This window comes from Mastigoproctus giganteus, chromosome 14 (assembly GCF_048544385.1).
Source record: "Mastigoproctus giganteus isolate SK-2022 chromosome 14, ASM4854438v1, whole genome shotgun sequence".
In the NCBI taxonomy this organism is placed as follows: Eukaryota; Metazoa; Arthropoda; class Arachnida; order Uropygi; family Thelyphonidae; genus Mastigoproctus; species Mastigoproctus giganteus.
Window position 1 is genome coordinate 85,940,696 of NC_143588.1, and position 22,922 is coordinate 85,963,617.

Consider the following 22,922-nt stretch of genomic DNA (forward strand, 5'->3'; position numbering starts at 1 on the left):
AATTCATACAACTCATCACTGTCAAAACTCCCATCCAAGCTTGTCCTCATCTGTGTCTGATGAAGAATCACTGTCTTCATATATTGCCTCGTCCTCAGTTCCATCTATGGCATTTGAAATGCTACACTTCTTAAATGACTTGACAACGATCTCAATCTTGATATTATCCCAGGATCTTTTCACCCAGGTACAAACTTCTCCTATAGTTGGTTTCTTTACTCTTCCTGCTGGTGTCAATTTGTCCCCAGAAGACTTCATCCATTGGTTCCATTCATCTCTAATGGCAGCTCTGAAGGGTTTGTTAATGCTGACATCAAGTGTTTGGAGCTGGGATGTCAAACCTCCAGGTATGATGGCAAGTTTTGTTTTTTGCTCTGCTACAAACTTCTCCTATAGTTGGTTTCTTTACTCATCCTGCTGGTGTCAGTTTGTCCCCAGAAGCTTCATCCATTGGTTCCATTCATCTCTCATGGCAGCTCTGAAGGGTTTGTTAATAATGCTGACATGAAGTGTTTGGAGCTGGGATGTCAAGCCTCCAGGTATGATGGCAAGTTTTGTTTTTTGCTCTGCAGCAATCTTTGTATTTTTTGTTGTGTGTGCCCTGAACTGATCAAGCACCAATAGGGCAGGTTTGCATAAGAGCCCACTTGGTCTCCTGCTCCAAACACTCTCAAACCAGATCTTCATCCCATCCTGATCCATCCAACCCTTGTCACGAATATGGACAATCACTCCTCGAGGAATGTCTTCTTTTGGCATTGTTTTGCGTTTGAAAATCAGCATAGGAGGCAGCTTGGTTCCGTCGGCACAACAAGCTAGAACAACTGTGTAATGGCTCTTTTCATGTCCACTTGTCTTCACAGTTACAGTTTTCACCCCCTTCTTATCAACAGTTCTGTTACTTGGGACATCAAATTGAAGAGGGACTTTGTCCATATTTGCAATCTGTCCCAACTCAAACCGATGTATCATCTGACATTGAATGACAAAATGATGAAATTCAAGGACCTTCTGCTCATAGCTCTCAGGCATCTTTTGGGCAAGTCTGGTGCGTGTACGCATGCTTAGTCCATTCCGTTTCATGAACCTGAAGCACCAATTGTGTCCTCCTTTGAAATCAGTAACTTCTTTTTCATCAGCAGTTCTTCTTGCCTCATGCTGAACCATCTTTGTGGACACAGGAATTCCAATTGCCCTTCTCTTCAATCCATATCTTCAATTCCCTCTCTAAATCAGGCCATTTTTCTGACTTGCCTCTAATGGCCTTCTTCTGCCATGGCGTTTTCAGTAGGGTTTCTTCTGCCCGTAGCCAGTCTCGGATTGTTTTCTTAGTTGGAGGAGGACCAAACTTACGTTCAGCAGCACGATTTCCATTCACTTTTGCAAACTGGATCACTTTTAACTTGAATTCAGCACTGTAGGAAAATCTTTTCTGAGCCGTTTCTGGGTAGAACGTGGCAAAACGTAACCTAATATACCGGTAACAAGTGCAAAACAATGAGCGCAAAGACAACAAGTGCGAAAAAGCGGGAAATGCAAGTAAAAAAAATCTACAACCACTGTATAAGACGCACCCAGTTTTTAGACCCCAAATTTTTTGGGGGAAATACGGTATATTAATAAATAATTTCATGGGAAAACAGCAATTTCTGTTCTAATTTTATTTATAACTGAGAAAAGATAATTTAAATGACTAGCTCTAAGGCATATCAGAGATATAATAATTAGATAGTATGAATCAGAGCTGTAATACTCAATATGTTCTACGTTGATAATATTAGTAAATTAATAAGAGGAGTTTACCTCAATATAGTACGTGGAACACTTCCGTATGATACCCTCCAGAAATTAAAACGGAAAAAACGAAATTGTCGGAAAAAAAAAAGTTGTCGATTTTTTCGTTTTTTCCGTTTTAATTTCTGGAGGGTATCATACGGAAGTGTTCCACGTACTATATTGAGATATAATAATATATGATGAAATGCCAATAAATATCAAACTGGCTGTCTAATACATCAGTTCTTGTGGATTGGGGTTACTATTGTGTTATGATGCTATTTTTCAAATAGCATCATACATCTCTTTGTTGAGAAGTTCTGCTTATTTGTAGTATAGCATTGCAGCAACTCTTGATTGTAGCTGTATAGCCTCTTGCTTTCATATATTGCCTGTTCTTTAAATAAACAGATATAAATATAATTATTGAAATAATCTTTAACTACGAGATAGATTAACAGCTCTTGAAAGCTGCTTTCTGAAACTAAGACAGTTTATTATATTGTGAAAATTTTGTGCAGTTAGTGCTTTGTTTAACAACATGAAAACATATAATGAAACATGACATAAAAAAACACATGCCATCCTTTAACATGTTTTGGGACATCTTACCCCTATGAATTAATTCCAGAGGTTGCATGACAGGTAGATGGCATTATCAGTTAAAAGTAGGATATAAAAGGCATGCACACTCATGACAGGCAATTGGAACAATATGGAACAAGAAAAGGACCTAAATCTCTTTATAAGAGGTGTGTTAGTAGGTTATTGCGTAAAGTGTTTTCAGGTCAAATGGCACCAGGGGTTTCCCCCATCTCCACGTAGTATACGTTGTCATGTGATACAGTACACTGTAAAGGTCAGAGATTTAAAAGTGTGTGGATATTGTGATGTGTAATGTTTTGTACCGTTGTTCATCTGGCCTTTTAACCATTGCCCACACCTGGCCCCATGGAGGCAGACCAGGTACACCCAGTATAGTTATATTTACTCTGGCAGGTCCTGTCACTCCTCATTTCCTGAGATTTCAGTGGCTAGGGCCTATTAAAAAAAAAAAAAGAAAAAAAAAATATTTTAATTTACACTGAAAGGAGATAGGCTGAATGATAATAGGGTTGTTGTATGGTTGACTTAAGTTTTTGAGTGTAGGTTCCATAGTGGGCATTCCCATTTACTGGATAGCAGAAAGAGTGGGAACCCAAAATTGGCTGTTGAAAAAATTGTATGCCAGAAGGTAATGAAACCATCTACCCCAAACCAGGTTGACCACCATTAATTGACCCTCAGATCATGCTAATATTTAAAACAGGTAGTGAGAGGAAGTCACAAAGGTATCCTTAAAAAATTGACTCAAGAGACAGAAACAATAAATCTAGGATCAAACTGGAATAAATCTAGGATCAACAACCATTAGAAAAAAAATACTTCACAGACTGGGTTACCATGGTCCTTGTGCCTATCCTTGTTCAGAGAACTGAAGTACAGGATATTATAGCAGTGTCAGAACAATAAGGTTGAGTGATGAATCATGTCCACACATTAGATGGATGCACCTGGATATGGCATATGCCCAGTTTCACTCATTGTATTATACCAGCAATGAATTTGATGGTGATAATGTGATATTACAGGGCTGTTTTACATGGATTGGACCTGGGTTCACTGGTTGTTATTGCTGAAATCACGAATTCAGCAATCTGTTGAAACGTTCTGAATAGCTTTGCCTTACTTACATTGTATTAGTTCTTTGGAGGCAGAGGGAGTCATATGCTATTAGTAGAACATGCTTTTGTGTCATAAAGCACAGTTAGTATGACAGTAATTCGAGGAGAATGTAGTGATCCCTGCTATTTACAGGGGTAGGACTAGATGGAGATTCGTCTTCGTTGAAAAGTCTAATTAGCATTAGTAGAGGCATATGATGCAAGAAAGCAAGCTTATGCAGCATCAGCCAAAAAAAAAAAAAAAAAAAAACACCCACTTCCACTTCACCCCTCCATTCATTCGAAATACCTGTCCAGCTGAGCCTTAAATTTATTTAGGCTATCAACTTCCACGACATGGGATGGAAGTCTGTTCCACCAACCAAGTAAAGGCAAACTTCTGCACATCTATCCTACATCTGTCTTTCCTCAATTTGAATTTATGCCCTCTCAGGTGATTATTCTGAGCAAGAGGAAGAATCCCATCGGCATTGAGCATGCTCAAACCATTCAAGGCTTTATACACCTCTGTCAGATCACCTCGCTGGTGCCTAGTCTCCAGACACTGTAATTTGCAAAACTTAAGCCTTTCTTCTTAAGAGTACCCCTTTGTTCCATTCACTAATCTTGTTGCCCTTCTCTGTACTCGTTCCAGCAGCTCTACATCCTTCTTGAAATGAGGCCTCCAGACCTGTCAAAATGAATACTAGATTCACCTCTTTTTTGATGATGCTATTCATGTAAAAAACAAAACAAAATTAGTAATTCTAGGTTTACTCATTTATAATGATGCTATTTCTAAAGCAGTCATAAGCCCAAGCCTGTTGCTGTTACTGGAGAGACCAAAGAATTCCTAGACAGAAAATAGAACAGAGAGGCATACTATTATTAAATCATCACCAGGTCATGAAGAATGAATGGAACACTCTTAAAATAAATACATTTATTTTTTTTTTCTTGTGCTATTTTGAATCAGAAAATTATGAACATTATTTAATTATGGAAATGATGATCAGTGAGAACATTTACCTGGACAAAGTGTAAAGTGTTCGTTGTCTAATGGCCCCAGGGGTTCCTCCATCTCCGTGTTGTGTACTGTGTTTGTGAAACACAGAACACTGTGAAGGCCAGAGATTTTAAAAAGTGTAAGGTACATGTTTATGTTGTGTTGTTCCTCTGACCTTTTAGCCGTTGGGCCTGTTGCCCACACTTAGCCCCTAGGAGGCAGGTCAGGCATAGACGGATCGCATTAGAAGTAAGTACTCCGGCAGGCCCTGCTGCCTAATTTCCTAAGATTTCAGTGGCAAGAGCCTAAAAAAAAAAAATAAAAAAAAAAAAAAAAAATAATAAAATAAAAAAAATAATAATAATAAATAAATATAAATAAATAAAAAAAATAATAATAAAAAAATAATAAAAAAAATAATAAAAAAAAATAAAATAAATAAAATAAAATACAAAGGGTACTAGGAAAGTTTTGCAATACAGCTTTGTTTATTTAATTTTTTCAAAGTAATTTCCTCTACATTCAATACACCTCTCCATCCTCCGAAACCAATCTTTAAACCAGTTCTGCCAAGTTTCACTAGGGAGTAAAGCACACTCGTTGTCCCAAGCCCGTAGAAGGTCCTCATCACTGGAAAACCGCCTCCCTTTTAGCTTCATTTTCACATGCGGGAACAGTGCAAAGTCGCAGGGAGCAAGGTCTGAACTGTAGGGAGGGTGCTCGAGAAGTTTCAGTCCTGTCGTGGTCAAATATTCGGTGCAGGCTTTGGCGCGGTGAGCTGGAGCATTATCGTGATGGAGGTACCAGGTGTCCATCCTTGACTTTGGCCGCAGGTTCTTCATAGATCCAATGACTTTAGGCAGGCATTGTTCAGTATACCACTTAGCTGTGACTGTCTTCTGCGTGTCCAAAACGACACGTTCCACAATTCCACTCGATTTGAAAAATACAGCTATCATCTTCTTCTTTACAGATCGGGATTTTCTGACAATTACGGGTGTGTCGTCATCATGAAAGACCCAAACTTTGTTTTGAGCCTTGGTCGGCAGATCGTAATAGTACAGCCAAGTCTCGTCACCTGTCACGATGTTGTTCACATACCGAGATTGTCCCTTATCAAACTTTTTTAACATCTCCCGGCACCAAGTCACACGTCGTGTCATCTGCTCTTCAGTCAGTTGATGCGGCACCCAGAGAGAACAAAGTTTCTTCACGTGCAAATGATCTTGCAGAATCGAACGAATTGCTGGTGCATTTAGGCCCAAAGTATCCTCTATCTGTTGGTAGGTCACTCGCCTGTTTTCGTCAAGCATTTTCCTCACAGCAGTAACGTTTTCCTCCGTAACTGACGTTCGTGGCCTTCCCGGCTTCTCAGAATCCTCCAGAGTGAAATTTCCTCTTTGGAATTCTCTATACCACCCGAATATCGTTGTACGATGTGGACAATTATCATCTAGTGCAAGAGTCATTTCTTCTAAGCACTGGTCTATGGTTAAACCACGCACGAAATTATACCGCAAAACTGTCCTTATCTCATTTCGTGACCACGATGCCATTGCAAGCACTTTACACTCTCACTACTAATGAATAACTGAGCCCATCGACTTGTGCGGCAGCTACTATGCACGTATGAACATGTCTCAACATGCAGCAACAAGCAGCTTCCTATGATTCATTGTTGCGTCATATTGCAAAACGTTCCTAGTACCCTTTGTAAAATAAAAAAAAAATAAATAAAATGCATATTTAGTTAGAGAAGACTGAGGGAAGGGGGGACAGACAGAAATGTTGTGATGATAGGGAAGGCAACCCCAGAAAGGTTAGTGGGAACTGGCTCCACCAGGAGAAAAAAGGGAGTGGCAGGGAGGGGGGAGGAGACAGAAACCACATCCTTCCTCTCCCTACCAGGGGAGGGGAGATTAAAGTGAACCAAGTTAGGGTACCCTAACTTGGTTCATCTGGACACATGGAATAACTGGCTTATGCCTCAACTTCTTGAATAGCATTAGCAGTGGCAAATGATGTAAGAAAGCAAGCTTATACAGCATTAGTCAAAAAAAAAAAAAAAAAAAAAACTCCCACTCCATCTGTTCATTCCTTCCAATACTTTGCCTAGTTCTTCCTTGAATTTATTTAAACTATCAACTTCCACAGCAACAGATGGAAGTTTGTCCAACAACCAACCACCCATTGGCTAAAAGCAAACTTCCACACATATTCTGCAACCTTCCTTCCTCAATTTGAATTTGTGTCCCCTCTTGTGTGGTCTGAGCAAGAGAAAGAATCCCATTAGCATTGAGCTGCTCAATCCATTCAAAGCCTTAAATGCCTCAACCAGGTCACTTCACAGGTGCCTAGTTTCCAGCTGTTGAAATTTGCAGAACTGAAGCCTTTCTTGGTAAGAGCACCTCTTTGTTCCCCTCACCAATCTTGCTGTCCTTCTCTTTACTCATTCCAATAGCTCCACATCCTTCCTAAAATGAGGCCTCCAAGCTTGTATGCAGTACTCAAGATGTGGCCTGACCATTGCCTTATACAGTGGGATAATCACCTCCTTATCTCTGCTAGCAGAATTCCTGTATATCATTGACAAAACCCTGTGAGCTGTCCTGGCAGCCTGTCTGGCAATCTGACTGCACAATTACCCTCACATCTCTTTCATTTTCCACTACCCTGAGTGTAATACTACCAAGCAGCTGGTATGTTACTCTGGAGTTACTGCTACCCATATGCAGTACTTTGCATTTATCAATGTTAAACTTCAACTGCCATTTCTCAACCGATCTACCTAATTTTTCTAGATCCTATTTCAGTAACATACTATCATTACTGTCATTAACTACCCTTCCAATCTTTGTATCATCTACAAAGCGCCTCCGTAGCCAGGTGGGAAGGAGCAGCAGTGCGTAGCACACGCTTCTTAATTAGACCGGGGTTCGAGCCCATCACCACCAAATACGGAGGATGCAGAAAGGTCAGGAATGACCACCGCATATTCACAGAGCAATATGGCCTTAGTTGCTAATGCTCCTAAAAACCAAATAACAATAACATCATCTACAATCTTAGACACAATCTTCCTCAATATCATTGAATATATAAATATAGAAAGCAACAATGGGTCCAATACCAAACCCTGGGGGATTCCACTAATAACATTAATCCATGAAGAGCAGTGTCCACTGATTACCACTTAGTCTTTTCCCACTCAACCATCCTTTTGTCCATAGGACCTTGCCCTTAATGTCACAATTCTCCAATTTGTACAGCAGTCTTTTATTTTCAACAGTATCAAAAACGTTTCTGAAACCCCATATCCACTAATTCAGTTACCCTTGGTTAACCATGAAAAAAAAATAAAAAAACTTAACATGTACTACTCGCGCATCCAATACAATGCTTCCCCTTGTTTTTTACGATGTTGCATATGGTTTGGTCACCAACATTATAATGGTTCTTTAGAGATTTAATGGATGCACCATTTTCAAACTTTTGAATAATTTCAAGTTTTTGTTTAATTTGAAAGTACAACTCCTGTGTTTGCCCATCATTTTCGCGATTTCTAAACAAAAAACAACAACAAAAAAAAAAAAAATCTGACATCACTGACATAAATAACGAAACAAAATTTGTCCTTTTGTGGTGTGACGGAACATGGAACACAACAATCAATGTAACGCACTAATCAAACTAAAGAATTGTGTGTTTTTTTTGTTTTGTTTTGAGTGGTGGGTGTGAAGACAGCCGGGGTCGCAAGATAATAGGTACACTAATCTCCCAATGACGACTTATAACGCCTTTTCTTGTCGCTTATTTATGACTTGCAAAATATCTGCTTAATATCAGTTGATTTTTTTTTTTTAATTTGAAGTCTTGAAGTGTTCTGGTTAATCCAATCTCGGTAAATCGAGAGTTTTCTGTACTTTATTATTACTGTATTTAATGTTGGTAATGTCTTACTGTGTGTTTAATTTATCAATTAAACTTTATTATACATATGTATGTACAAGAAAAGCACGTTATATATGGGGTCAGCAGGTGTTCGCTTATATCTGCGGTTTCAGCCAACCACGGTTGGTCTTGGAAAGGATACGGCGGGGGGGGGGGGTCTTACTGTATATGATATCAGAATTATTTTTTTCATCCAGTTGCTTTGTGACCACATTGTAGTAACCAATCGAACTGGTCAAACAAGTATAATTTTCTTGAAGTATAATTGTGGCTATGTCTAGAAGATCCTGCGTTACGATTCTCCTGATTGCATCTTTCAGCAAGACAGTGCATCTTCTCACTTTCATGTGGATGTTCAAGAATATATAAATAACATACTGTCCTAGTGATGGATGGGGTTAGGTGTCAAAGATGATGGCACACGATTCCACCCCCCTAAGTCTGTGGATTTAACGCACAACTTGTGGGTTTGTTGTTGTTGTTATTTGGTTTTTAGGAGCATTAGCAACTAAGGCCATATTGCTCCGGGATATGCGGTGGTCATTCCCTGACCTTTCCGCATCCTCCGTATTTGGTGGTGACGGGCTCGAACCCCGGTCTAATCAAGAAGCGTGTGCTACGCACTGCTGCTCCTTCCCACCTGGCTACGGAGGCGCCTTGTGGGTTTGTGTAAAGGAAGCCATATTTATGCCACCATCCCCAACAGACTATCCTGAACTCAAAGGACAAGAGCTGAGGCAATCTCATCATTTACAGCAGACATACTGGCAAAGTTCTGGAAAGAAATGGACTGCTGAATCAACATCTGCCATGTAACACTCTGGACGTATCGAGGTTCTATAGCATCCAGTAATAAATGTTTGTATTTCTCTGATATTCTGAAACTGTTTACCCGTTTTTTTGAATCTATACTGTTCAGTAAATCTGTGTTGGTGCAGGTTCACTTTGCAGAATGTATATATACACAGACTCTCGTCATCTTTAACACCATCATCATTAACTAGCATAACTCTTATTTTTCTCTTTTCTCTTTGTTTCACTGCAATCTTTCTTGATTGAATATTCATATCTTTCTGCTATGTACTACAACCTTTCAACTACATCAATAAAATCCTGCTCTCTTTTGATTTAAAATCATCTCAAAAGATTTAATGATATATATTTTTTCACTGCTGTTTAATTATTATTATTTTTAATCTCTTACAGCCCGGAGATTCTAGTCATATTTCATCAGAAGATGATATAATGAAAAAAGTAATAGCTGAAGAAATTGGAAAGGAAAGTTTTACCTGTGTTGCTATTTGGGGCATTTCTCAAGAGCATGTGGCTTATTTGAAACATAATTATCGAAACTGGTGTACACAATTAGCGTGAGTAAATAATATAGTCTCAAAAAGTCATTATATACGAAATACATTTTTTCTATACATGAAAGTTGAGGAAAAGATAGTGAAACCATGTAATAAAAAAGTACAGTTTTTAATAAATTATACTTTTTTAACTGTGTGATAATTTTTGTAGTTATTGATTGCATTATTTCAGTATAATTACAGTCCATCTGCATAACCTTTTCCCTTACTTGTATCCTGGAAGTGCCATCAGTAGACTGGATTTTATTAACATCTTAAATTGTACTGGCAAAGTATGATTCATTAACATCTTCAAGAGATTGGCATTTAAAATGTCCCATGTGTTCTTGAAATGCTAGTCTTATAGAGATCCTTTTATTTTAGGAACAGGTGAGTTATAGGAACACATTAGGGAAGCATGGTGATCCCAATGTTTCCCAGTTCCATTGATTTAGAAGTTACTTGATAAGTATTGTTCCATAGTATCAGGTATTATCATACGAAATAATGAGTGAAGTGTCTGAAAAATATCTCTGTTTTTGAAGAAGATTAAATCACCGGTGGTACTGAAGGAATGAGTAGTAGTATGAGTTGACTGGTATTTCTAGGTAATAATGCATAATGAAGAGTGGTGCCCTCACAGTCATAGGCACCACCTTTATGTTTAGTTCTTCCAGGAGTGTTATTATTATTATTTATTTATTTATTTTTTTTTTTGAGGGAGGGTGAAGAAAGAAAAACAAACAGTGAACAGACTGTGTTTTCTGTTTCAGAACTGAATTAATAGAACACATGACTACCTGGATTTGTTGTGAAGATAATGATTTGCAGCATTGCTTTAAGTTCCAAGAAACTATGACAATTATATGAATTAGATGGCTTTAAAGGTTGGAACTTACCCCCTGACTGCCTTGTTAAAGGATGAAGTGTAAGAACTAAATGAATAAGGTACATGGAAGAAATTAAAGAACTAAGAACTTTTCATCCCTCGGAAAAATAGTGTACTTTTTTTCCCCAATGGTTTGTCTTTGAAAACTTAAAACTGAAATTAAACATTTCTTAACAGTTTCATTATGGTTTTAGATTTTCAACAATGAATCAGTCGAGAAAAGTGCACTTTTTTCTCCCCTGGTATTCACAGTGCTTAGTTTTTTAATTTCTTCCCTATAACTTAATTTTTATTTCTCATTCTTGTTGCGTTAAACAGGTCAAGAGGCCAGTTCCATCTTCTGATTTTTTTATTCCATCCAAATAGGGTATCCACTGTTTTTTTAGCTGTTTAACATTCACTGATGGAAATGTGATTTTTTTTGGTATGTTTTTACTTATTTTTAATTTTAATTATCAATTTTCATCTGTCAGTAAAGGTAGCTTGGAATAGTTACCTAAAGCTGCAGTAGCCTTGCCTTAAAGCATAATGTAGTTGCTGGTGCAGTTTCCATACATGGTGTAAATATTAATTTTATAATTTTGCATTGTACTTTCTTATTATTTCCTGTTTATCACTACTTTTTCTTATTATTATGTTTTTTTATTATATGTATACTTTCATCTAGCTGTGGATATCTGTAACATATAGTATAAAAATAAAGAAAACAAAGAAATTTTGAAAGCATAAGTAAGCATATTTAAGAAATTGTGTTTAAAAAATGTATATATGAAGTTCTTGAGGTTTGTCATAGACATTCTCTCAGATATGCTAGACAGGCTGTACTTACTACCTGGGAGTCTAAAATGCCGATGGAACTGATATTCAGGTGACACTCAAGTCAAGTGGACCAAATTTTTGGTGAAGTCTGGATTTTTTTTTTTTTTTTTTATGTAAATCCCAAACACGAGAGGTATTAGAATCTATAGTAGAAGTATAGTACTTAGTACCGTGCTTGGGTTGGAGGTTGAGAAGACGAAAGAAGGTATTTGTTGACATTGGACTTGAACTTCTGTAGACTATAATTTTCAGGAAATACATATGAAGGAAGTTTGTTCCAAAAAACGGCAGTTGAATGAATAAACGAGGAAGATGAAAAGTTGGTTCTGTGAGTTTGAAGTTGGACAGTAAATGGATGTTGGCTGGTGGCGGCACGCGTTTGGACTGTTTTGAAAGAGAGAGCGGGAATTATAGAAGCCAATTCAGAAGAACAGTGCCCATGGAAGTATCTGTAGAAGAGGCATGCAGCAGAAACAGTACGTCTTTGAGACAGCGAGTGGAGAGACTCTGTTATAGATGAATCATTAATTAACCTAACTGCCCTCTTCTGAATGGAATCAAGAAGCCTGAGAGAGGTTTTGGGGGCACCACCCCAGATGTGGGCACAATATTCCATGGCAGGACGGATTTGCGATTTATACAGAGGGAGCAGCTGTTTGGAAGAAACGTAACGCCGAGAGCGAAAGAGAAAACCAAGTTTTTTAGATGCAGAGGAAGCAATATTTGTAATGTGCTTGTGCCAAGAGAGATTAGAAGTCAGGGTAATCCCCAAAAGAGATATATCACTTTGCCTAGAAATCGGAGTGTCACTAAAGATAAGCATAAAAGAAAAAAAATCCTTTTTGTGAGATATAAGACAAGACTGAGTTTTAGAAGGGTTGAAATGCCCCACTGGAGGATTACCTGAAGATCGGCATTTAAGGAATTGCTAGCAGATTTTCGAGAAGTTGGAGCTGATTGAGCAGGACAAGGTTTCTCAAAATGGAAAGTGCAATGCAATGTGCTATCATCCTCAAAACAATCGATAGGATTTCCAGTCAATAGGAGAAGGTCATTAATATACAAGAGGAAAAGAGTGGGGGAAAGAACTGAACCTTGGGGGACACCGGCATTAGTGGAGAAGTTAGAAGACAGAGAGCCATCTACCATCACCCTCAGTGAGCGATCAGAGAGAAAACTGGATAACCAATTACTAAAAACAGTTGGCAAACCATAAGATGGAAGCTTGTTTAGAAGACCTTTATGCCAAACACGATTGAAAGCCTTTGAGATGGCAAGAGCAACTACTTGTCTTTCACCGAACCTTTCCATTGAATTAGTCCATAAATGGGTAACATAAGCCAGAATATCACCAGTGGATCGACACTGACAGAATCCATACTGGCGATTGTTGATCATATGGAAGGTTTCTAGGTAGTTTAAGAGTTGGCGGTTAATTGATTTCTCCATTACTTTAGAAAGAGTAGAAGTAATTGCAATGGGACGATAATTGGATGGGAGGGATTTGTCACCCTTTTTAGGAACTGGCTGGATATGAGCAAATTTCCAAGCAGAAGGAAAAACACCTTTGGAATAAGAAAGTGAAAAAAGGCGGCAAAGAATAGGAGTAAGTTCAGGAGCACAGGTTTTGAGAACAAGTGGAGAAATACCATCAGGACCTGGAGCTTTCTTAGCATCAAGATTCATCAAAATCCTTCTGATATCCTTTTGACGGAAGACTACAGGAGGCATTGAATGGAGCGTGTTGGGAATGGTGGGAGGTGTTTTACCAAGATCATTAATACATGAGTTGGAAGAAAAATGGGATGCTAGCAGGTCAGCTTTATCCTTGGCTGAAGTGACAACAGAACCATCTGGTTTGGACAGAGGTGAGAGCAGAGATGGGCAAAAGTTGCGGCCAATAGCTTTGGGAAGAGACCAGAATGCTCAGCTACCATTAGGGCAGGAAGCAAGTTTTCTACTCTTAGCCTGTTCAAACTCTAGTTTGGACTGATTAACAACTGCTTTACAATTGTTGCGAGCTTTGGTGTAGGCAGAAAATGAAACTGAAGAATTAGAAACAAGCCAATTACGATATGCAACATTCTTCTCTTGAACAGCCTTAGCACATTTATTGGAAAACCAAGGTTTAGATAAAGGACGAGATTTTAAAGTGGAGTGTGGGATAAAGGATTCCATTCCTGCAAGAATAATTTCACTGACACGATCTGAGCAAACGTTGACATCAGAAGTTTTGAAACAGTAATCAGACCAAGGAAAAGAAGAAAAGAAGTCTCGCAGGTCATCCCATTTTGCATTCTTGTAATGCCAAACAATACGAGGTTGGGAATAGCCGTGAGATAAAGGCTCCATTGGAGAAGAGACAATCACCAAGTTGTGATCTGAAGTGCCTAAAGGACCACTCACTTCGACTGTGTACTTAGAAGGGTTGTTTGTGAGAAAAAGATCAAGCGTATTGGCTGTATGATTAGGATTGTCCGGTATTCTTGTAGGTAAATGAACAATCTGCAAGGTCATTAGTAATTGCAAAAGCCTCAGCATCTCGACCTGCTGGGTCAGTGTGACTAGAAAACGGAAGCCAGCTGGAGTTGTGAACATTAAAATCACCAAGGAGAATTACCTCACTGTTAGGAAAGTTGGACTGGAGAAAGTCAAGTTGCAAAGAGAGGAAGTCAAAGAGCTCCAAGTGATTAGTGGAGTTGGGAGAACAGTAGAGACAACAGATGAATTTGACACAATGAGGTAGAGAGATTTTAAGCCAGAGAAGATCAAAGAGAGGAGATTCCAAATTGCCAAGTCTCTGACAGGGAATATCAGAACGGACAAATGCACAAGTATCATCTTTGAGGCGAAAGGAATCATACAGCGAATAATTTGGGCATTTGAGATGAGCAGTAGTTGAATCAACCGATAGCTGAGATTCTGTCAGAAAAAGTACGTGGGGTTTGGCAGACTGCAAGTGGAAATGGACATCATTGAGATTAGAATTGAGACCACGTATATTTGTGAAATGAATTAGGAAGTGCTTGGGAGGTTTAGATCTTTTCGCAGATAAGCTTGCTCTATTAGTTTGACAATTCATGGTGTATTCAATAGTAAGAAAAAGTGGGTGGGACATGCTGTATGAAGTAATGAAATTTTTGGATATGGCGACACATGGTAAGAATATACCCAGATCCTTGACATAACGCTGCCTCGACAATGCTCCCCGCATACACATTACTCGGACTCCCTCCAGTCACTATCTGGCAGAGTAGAGGTAGCAAGATTATACACTAGCTGATCCAGACGCCTCCTAGAGAGTTACCAATAGGTTCGGTCCGGTGTACTAACTAGTGGCTGGCCTGCGAACACCGTTTTAGAGCTGTACCCTCGAAATGTAAGGAATATTGGATCTCGCCACGACGTTCATCATAACCTCAAAGGTCATCAATCGTACTGCATGATGGAAGAGTTGACCGGAACTTAGCTCTAGAGACTAAACATGGGTTCCACCACTTCAAGCCTCCAATAAGCAAAGTGGTGGTATTTCACCGGTTGATGAGAGTCATCTACCACCTAGTATTGCCTGGTAACATAGAGGGGCGGCGTTCCTCCCTGTGGTGTGGGCGCCCACACCTTGACCCCTGCTTACGTTTGTTCACACCTGGGTGGTCACCCACCATGTACTTGTGTATGGAGGTTATACCCAGGATTACTAACAGTCCCACCATCGTGAAGGTGCAAGCAGAGGTTTTGGCTGTTACAGACCGTCCAGACTTCGCCGAAATTGGTTTCACTTGACTTGAGTGTCACCCGAATATCAGTTCCATCAGCGTTTTAGACTTCCAGGTAGCAAGTACAGCTTGTCTGGCATATCTGAGAGAATGTCTGTGACGATCTCAAGGACCAAGGATGGTCTGTGACATCCAAATCCTCTGCTTGTACCTTCACGATGTTAGTAATCCTGGGTATAACCCCCATGCACAAGCACACTGTGGTTGACCACCCATGTGTGAACCAACGTAAGCAGGGGTCGAGGTGTGTAACTCTTTAGGAGGCTTCCAGATCAGCTAGTGTATAATCTTGCTACCTCTACTCTGCCAGATAGTGACTGGAGGGAGTCCGAGTAGTGTGGATGCAGGGGGAATTGTCGAGGCCACTTTATGTCAAGGATCTGGTTATATTCTTACCATGTGTATGCGATATCCAAAAATTTCATTACTTCATACAGCATTGTGAAGTGTAGAAGGTGAAGTGTAGTCACACTTCACCATTAGTAGGGCTTTCTGAGTATAGTATCAGAGACAGCAAGGAGTTTGTACAATTTATAAGAGAACAATGCATAGAAGAAAACGAAATTATGATATCCTTCGACGTGACGTCTCTGTTTACATGCATCCCAATTGACCATGGGGTACGTTGTGCATATGTGGCCTTACAGAGAGAGACACCACCTTGAACAGTAGGATACAATTAAGCCTAGAGGTAAGGGCATAGAGTTGTCTTTCAAGCACTATTATGGTGTTCTGTAACACCATGTACAAGTCCGTTAACGGTACAGCCATGGGCTCCCCCATCAGTGCGATCATAGCTAATTTAGCTATGGAGGAGCTCGAGGCTAGATTATTCAATGATATGGTTCTCCCTAAGCATCCATGGAAAAGATACGTTGATGATATGTTTTCAATTATTCGGAAGGGGAGTGAAGATGAGACGTTGAATTTTCTTAACAGCTTCTCCCCGTTCATACAATTCACCTCTGAGGTAGAAGGAGGGGTTTTGCCGTTCCTGGATGTGTTGATCTGTAGAGAAGGCCAGTGTTTGAAAACAAAAGTGTTTAGAAAACCTATGTGCAAAGGCCAATACTCACATTACAACTCAGCTCAGGCCAACCATCACAGGAACAGTGTGATAAGAGCACTAGTAGATAGGGCAAAATCGCATTGTAGTACCTCAGAGGACAGGAAAATAGAGTATGAGCGTGTTACGGCAGATCTTTTGAAGTGTGGCTACCCCCAGAGGATCATAGAGAAATACATTAGTGGAGGGCAATGCAGATGTGAGTCCTTCATGCTGATAGCCACCGCATACGTTCCCTACTATCCAGGTTTAACCGAGCGTATAGCTCGTATACTAAGGAATTACCAGATGCACTGCGTGCAGCTCCCAGGCTGGAAGCTGCACACGGTTGTGTCACAGGTGAAAGACCCCATCTAACACGAAAATATAAGTGGGGTCGTATATAGCATCAAGTGCCCAGAGTTTGGGGGAAACAAAACGGCACCTCAAAGTTCGTCTGGGGAGCACACAAACGCGATAAGAAATACGGATTATGATAACTCTGCCGTAGCTGAACATTTTTGGGAGAAGCAACACCATATCTCCCCGGACGAAGCAGTCATCACTGATTGGGCGCATAGATTTTGGGACTGCAAGTGGCTCGAGAGCCTACGAATTACGAATTAGTTCTGTTAAGAATATTATAAATAGAGACAGGGGTACACACATTCATCCACTCTTTGAGCCAGTAATCCTTGGATGGGATGAACGTTTTCACCTGGAATGCTCCCGAGCCGTTTCCGGTTCCAACATGTACGGGAACAGTACACGTTTACGTGAGACGCACCATGAACCTGCTGGTATTTAATGAGGCACCGCAGAATAGAAGTGCACTGTTGAGGAAGAAGGCAGAAGCCTGTGAAAGCTTCAGTTATTTTAGTGCTTTTAATCTAGTATATTTTATTGCATTTTAATTCAGTATTTTATTATCATTTTATTTGTACATTCACTGTAAACTACATTTGTTTTATCCTATCTTAATTCAGTATTTTATTATCAGTAACATTTTATTTGTATAATCACACTTATTTTGTTTTGTTTGATATACTGTAAATTTGTAAATTTAAATATAAAGCTTTTTAAGATTTTGGTTTTCGTTTTTACTTCAATGGTTGGTGAGAAACGCTAAAAATCATAGTAATAGTGTGGTAATCCCAGAATATCACACCTAATTGGTGTGATATTCTGGGATTACTGCTGCCCATATGCAGTATCTTGTATTTACCAATGTTAAGGCTCAATTGCTATTTCTCAGCCCATTTGCCTAATTTATCTAGGTGTTGTGTAGTAGAATGCCTTGATTCCTGTCATTAACCACCCTGTCACCTTTGTATCAACTGTAAACTTAGACAGCAAGCTTGATATGACTTCATCAGTATCATTAATAAATATTGTAAACAGTCAAGGGACACCACCCTGATGCCTGAGGGACTCCACTAATAACATTAGTCCAGGAAGAGCATTGCCTATTTATAACTACTCTCTGTCTTTTTCCACTTGACCAGCCTTTATCCAAAGCAGTAACTTTCCTAATGCTACACTGTTCCAATTTGTACAGAAGTGTTTTTTATTTTAGGAGCAGCTCATTGGAGCAGAATTCAAACTAACAGGTCTATAATTACTCATGTCACCCTTTGTGAATAGGAGACACATTTGCATACCTCCAATCTATAGGAACCTTTCCTGAAATCAAGGATTCTCTTATAATTATGGCCAAGCATTTGCTTACCTCTTTTGCTGCTTTTTAATATAACTGGATAGATCCCCAGGTGCCTTATTAACATTTAGCCTCAGAAATTTCTTTGCATTCTTAGCCAAGAACTTTAGCATTAGCATTAGTAGAGGCATTTGATGCAAGAAAGCAAGCTTATGCAGCATCAGCCAAAAAAAAATAAAGTAAAATAAATAAATAAAAAATAACCACTCCCATTTCACCCCTCCGTTCGTTCGAAATACTTGTCCAGCTGAGCCTTAAATTTGTTTAGGCTATCAACTTCAACAACAAGTGATGGAAGTCTATTCCACAAACCGACTGCCCGCTGGCTAAAGGCAAATTTCCGCACATCTAGCCGACATCCGTCCTTCCTCAATTTGAATTTATGCCCTCTCAGGCCGATTATTCTGAGCAAGAGGAAGAATCCCATTGGCATTGAGCATGCTCAAGCCATTCGAAGCCTTATACACCTCGCCGATGCCTAGTCTCCAGACTCTGTAATTTGCAAAACTTAAGCCTTTCTTCGTAAGAGCAACCCGTTGTTCCATTCACTAATCTTGTTGCCCTTCTCTGTACTCGTTCCAGCAGCTCTACATCCTTCTTGAAATGAGGCCTCCAGACCTGTATACAGTACTCAAGGTGTGGCCTGACCAATGCCTTATACAATGGAATAATCACATCCCTATCCCTGCTAGAAAAATTCCTCTATATCATTGACAGGACACCATGAGCTACTCTTGCAGCTTGTCTGCACTGCTCAGAGAACTTCATATCTGCCTGCACAATTACCCCCAGGTCCTTTTCATTCTCTACCACTGTCAGCGTAGTACCACAGAGTTGGTACGTTGATCTGGGGTTACTGTTTCCCATATGCAGTACTTTACATTTGTCAATGTTAAACTTCATTTGCCACCTCTCAGCCCATCTGCTCAACCTTTCCAGATCCTGTTGCAGCAGCATAGCATCAGTAGTGTCCTTAACAACCCTGCTAACCTTTGTATCGTCTGCAAACTTGGACTTGATATACCATCATCAATATGCCATCTTGATATACCATCATCAATATACCATCTTGATATACCATCATCAATATACCATCTTGATATACCATCATCAATATCATTTATAAATACAGAAAACAATAAAGGACCCAATACTGAACCCCGAGGGACTCCACTAATAACATTAGTCCACAATGAGCAGTGTCCATTGATTACCACTCTCTGTCTTCTCCCCCTCAACCACCCCTTTATCCATAGCAGCAATTTGCGTCCAATGCCACACTGCTCCAATTTGTGCAGCAGTCTTCCATGTGCAACAGTATCAAAAGCCTTTCTAAGATCCAAGTATATAATATCAAAGTTATTCCCTGCATCCAGTTCTTTTGTGACTGCATCATAGTATCCAATCAAATTGGTCAGGCAAGACTTCCCCTTAACAAAACCATGCTGTGTCCGAGCTATAACTGAAGTCTTGTCTAGATGATCCTGCAGTGCTTCTTTAACAAAGTGCCTCCATTAATTTTCCAGGAACAGAAGTTAAACTCACAGGTCTATAATGACTTGTGTCAGCCTTTGATCCTCCTTTGTGAATTGGGGTCACATTTGCACCTCTCCAGTCCATGGGTACCTCCCCTGAGTCCAAGGAAGCTCTCATAATTATGGCTAAGGGTTTGCTTACTTCCTTTGCTGCCTCCTTTAATATAACTGGATAGATCCCATCCACCCCAGGTGCCTTTCTTGTGTTTATCTTCAACAATTTCTCCTCCACTTTACTCTCAGTTATTACAAGATTCTCTAGCTTACTGCCAGAGTTGAATATACCTCTGGCATTCCTCTCGCTGAATAACTCCTCATGTGTGAATATCGATGCAAAATATTCATTTAGTTTGTTAGCTACCTGAGCAGGATCATCAACAGTTGACCCATCGATATCAAGTGGACCAATCTGATTCATCCCCTTCCATCTAGAGTTTACATAAGTAAAGAACTCTTTGCTGTTTTTCTTCGCATCCCTTGCCAAGGATTTCTCGTTATCTGCCTTCGCCTACCTAACCTCCTTTGTAACTTGGTTACAGATCAACTTGTATCTATCATAGGCTTCTGTGTCACGTGTTAATTTGTATGTATCCCATGCATTTTTCTTCTCTGCCATGTGCCTCATTAGTTCATCTGACATCCATTTAGACCTAAAAATTGAACAATATTTCTTAGTTGGTATGTAAAGCCTAGTAGTTGCCTCTCCTTCTCCCTCTCCCTCTAGTTGCCTCCCTAGCCGACCGGGCTAGCCGAGTGGGTAAAGTACCTGCCCAGCAACCCAAAGGTCGCGGGTTCGATTCCCGCCTCGGGCTTGGATCAAAGTACTGCAAAAACCTTGGGAGGTGCAATATGGCCACAGAAGCCGATGCGCCAACAACTACCAAATCAAAAAAAAAAAAAAAAAAAATCTAGTTGCCTCCCGAACATGCTGATGTAAAAAATAATCATCCAATAAATCCACAAAAGCCTTGCTAGTGTGTGAGTGACCAGCCCCCAAATTCCAGTCAATATCTGGGAAATTAAAATCCCCCATTATAAGACCCTCTGATTTACTGGCCCCCTCTATTTCTCTGTACAGTCATTAGGCCTATAGCACAATCCTACTCTCAATTTTGATCTCCCAATGCTTATGTCACACCAAACTGACTCAACACTGCACTGTCCAGCGATGTCGACTGGCTTCACTTCCTTGGATTTTATTTGTTTCTTAACTAGTAGCATAACCCCTCCTCCCTTCCTATCCTGTCTATCCTTTCTGTAGACAATGTACTCCCCAAATTCCAGTTCTGCATTCCTTATATCTGTGTGACACCACGTCTCTGAAATCCCAACAATATCTGCCTTTGATGTTTTGAGCAATATCTCAAATTCATCAAATTTATTTACTAAACTCCTAGCATTGGTGTACACGCAAGTATACATGCACCTGCTCTTCCTCTTAGCCACCCTAACACAACCCATGTGTTTACTTGTACCCCCCATGATTCCCAGCAGTCTCTGAAATATCCTGCATCTTATTTTCCAGGCTGCTGCTCATTCCAATAGAAGCAGTGCAAGAATCACTTTTTCCTCTGCCAGTGGCTACTGTTAATCTATTGGTCCTTGTTTCCCCCCAATCTAGCAGTTTTCCGACCCACCTAACACTGCCTCGATAGCATCAGCAAACATTCTTGCACCCTTTCTATTGAAGTGTATCCCATCCCTGTAGAAGCAGTCTCTCCTGTTAACAAGTACAGACCAGGCTGAAAAAAATTCTACCCCTTGAGCCCTGCACAATCTTTCCAGGGCCGAATTGATCGACAGGGCTCTCATCATATACTCCCTCCTATCGTGTCTGGGCAGAATTGCAGACACTTTCAAATTCAACCGTAATTCACGGCTTTTTTTCATCTGTGACCTGTACTTGTTAAGTAATTCCGCCGGTCTCCTACTCTTAATATCATTAGTGCCAACGTGTTCAACTATATCACCTTTTGTGCCCTTAAAAGATGATATCTGCTCTACAACGTCATCAACCTTTGCCCCTGGCAGACACACCCTGGTCCTGTTCCACCTATCCTTTTTACAAAGCATGTTTCCCGTTTCCCCTGACAATAGAGTCACCAACAACTACTAGTTGCTTTGGGACCAGCGCATTCTGCCTTGGGGGTTGCCGCTGTGTTGCGCGATGACCAAGTGCATGCTCTGGCATTGGTGTGGTCAGCTGAGAGCTTGATGGGCCCCTCACTTGTAATCCTTCGAGGGCATCCACCCTGTCCTTCAAGCTCTCATATAGACCCATAAGAACGCCGAGTTGTCGCCTGATTTCCTTACACTCCTTTCATCGTGCACATACAAAGACATCCCCCATGGCAGTATCATGTCCCATACCTGACTGCTCCGCAAACATCAAGCAAATAGTGCATCTTAAAAGGCTGTGATTCAGAGGGCAACTGCCCCCTTCAGTTCTCCCCTGAGCCACAGCATTCCCATTAGCTTGAGCCTTTTGCTTTGCTGCTCTGGTTTTAGTCATGATTTCGATTTACTTTCAATAAAATTTCAATTTCAGTACAAAATTAAATCCTAAACTTGTATCCCAACACAGTTATAACGCTATATTTATGTTTCAGTAATGAGTGTTATCTACGAAATATTTATGTTTCCGTAACGAGTGTTATCTACGAAATATTTATGTTTCAGTAACGAGTGTTATCTACGAAATATTTGTTTCAGTAACGAGTGTTATCTACGAAATCCCTTTATATAACTTCCGTATCAAGTTATGTATTAATTATTTATTTTTACTAATTATTTATGTTACGTAACCTAAGTGGTTATATGTATAGTTAAAAGTACAATTTAATTACCAATGAAGTTCAACAAGATTAATAGATTTTACTGATTAATTTTCGCGTAACAATGGCGGCTATTTACGAACGGTAAACACGTGGATTTGATACCCTTTCCGATACTAAGTAATACCTACAAAATCTCTATCTAAGTTACTTTAAACTTAAGTACCGTAAATAGGAATATAAAGCTACTCTAGAAAATAAGTTAATATGTCAATTTAAACTAATAAAGCAGAAAATAAATCAGAAAAAACTTCTCTGTTCCAAGAGCGGCAGAAAGGCACGTCTGCACAGGCAACTTTCGTCCTCAGAACTTATCACAATCTGCCATAGTGTTCCTACCCCCCTACTCCATTGACCTGATTGTAGACTAGTTTGAACTTGCTGTAGGATTCCATGTCCCATGCTAATATTTATCATCCAACACATTTTTTTTTTCCCCCTGCTACTAGTCTCATCAGTTCATCTGATATTGATTTAGGTCTAAACCTTGAAGTGTGTGTCTCTTAGTTGGTATAAAAAGCT

The 22,922-nt window shown here is 39.8% G+C and overlaps 1 protein-coding gene across 1 annotated transcript in view; it reads left to right on the forward strand.

Moving 5' to 3' along the window:
- The window catches only part of LOC150075318 (structural maintenance of chromosomes flexible hinge domain-containing protein 1-like), a 736,477-nt gene that overhangs the window by 38,911 nt on the left and 674,644 nt on the right, over positions 1 to 22,922 (forward strand). The window contains exon 8 of the mRNA XM_090388445.1: positions 9,643 to 9,806. Coding sequence (XP_090244571.1) covers positions 9,643 to 9,806 — 164 coding nt within the window. The remainder of the gene's footprint in view (positions 1 to 9,642; positions 9,807 to 22,922) is intronic.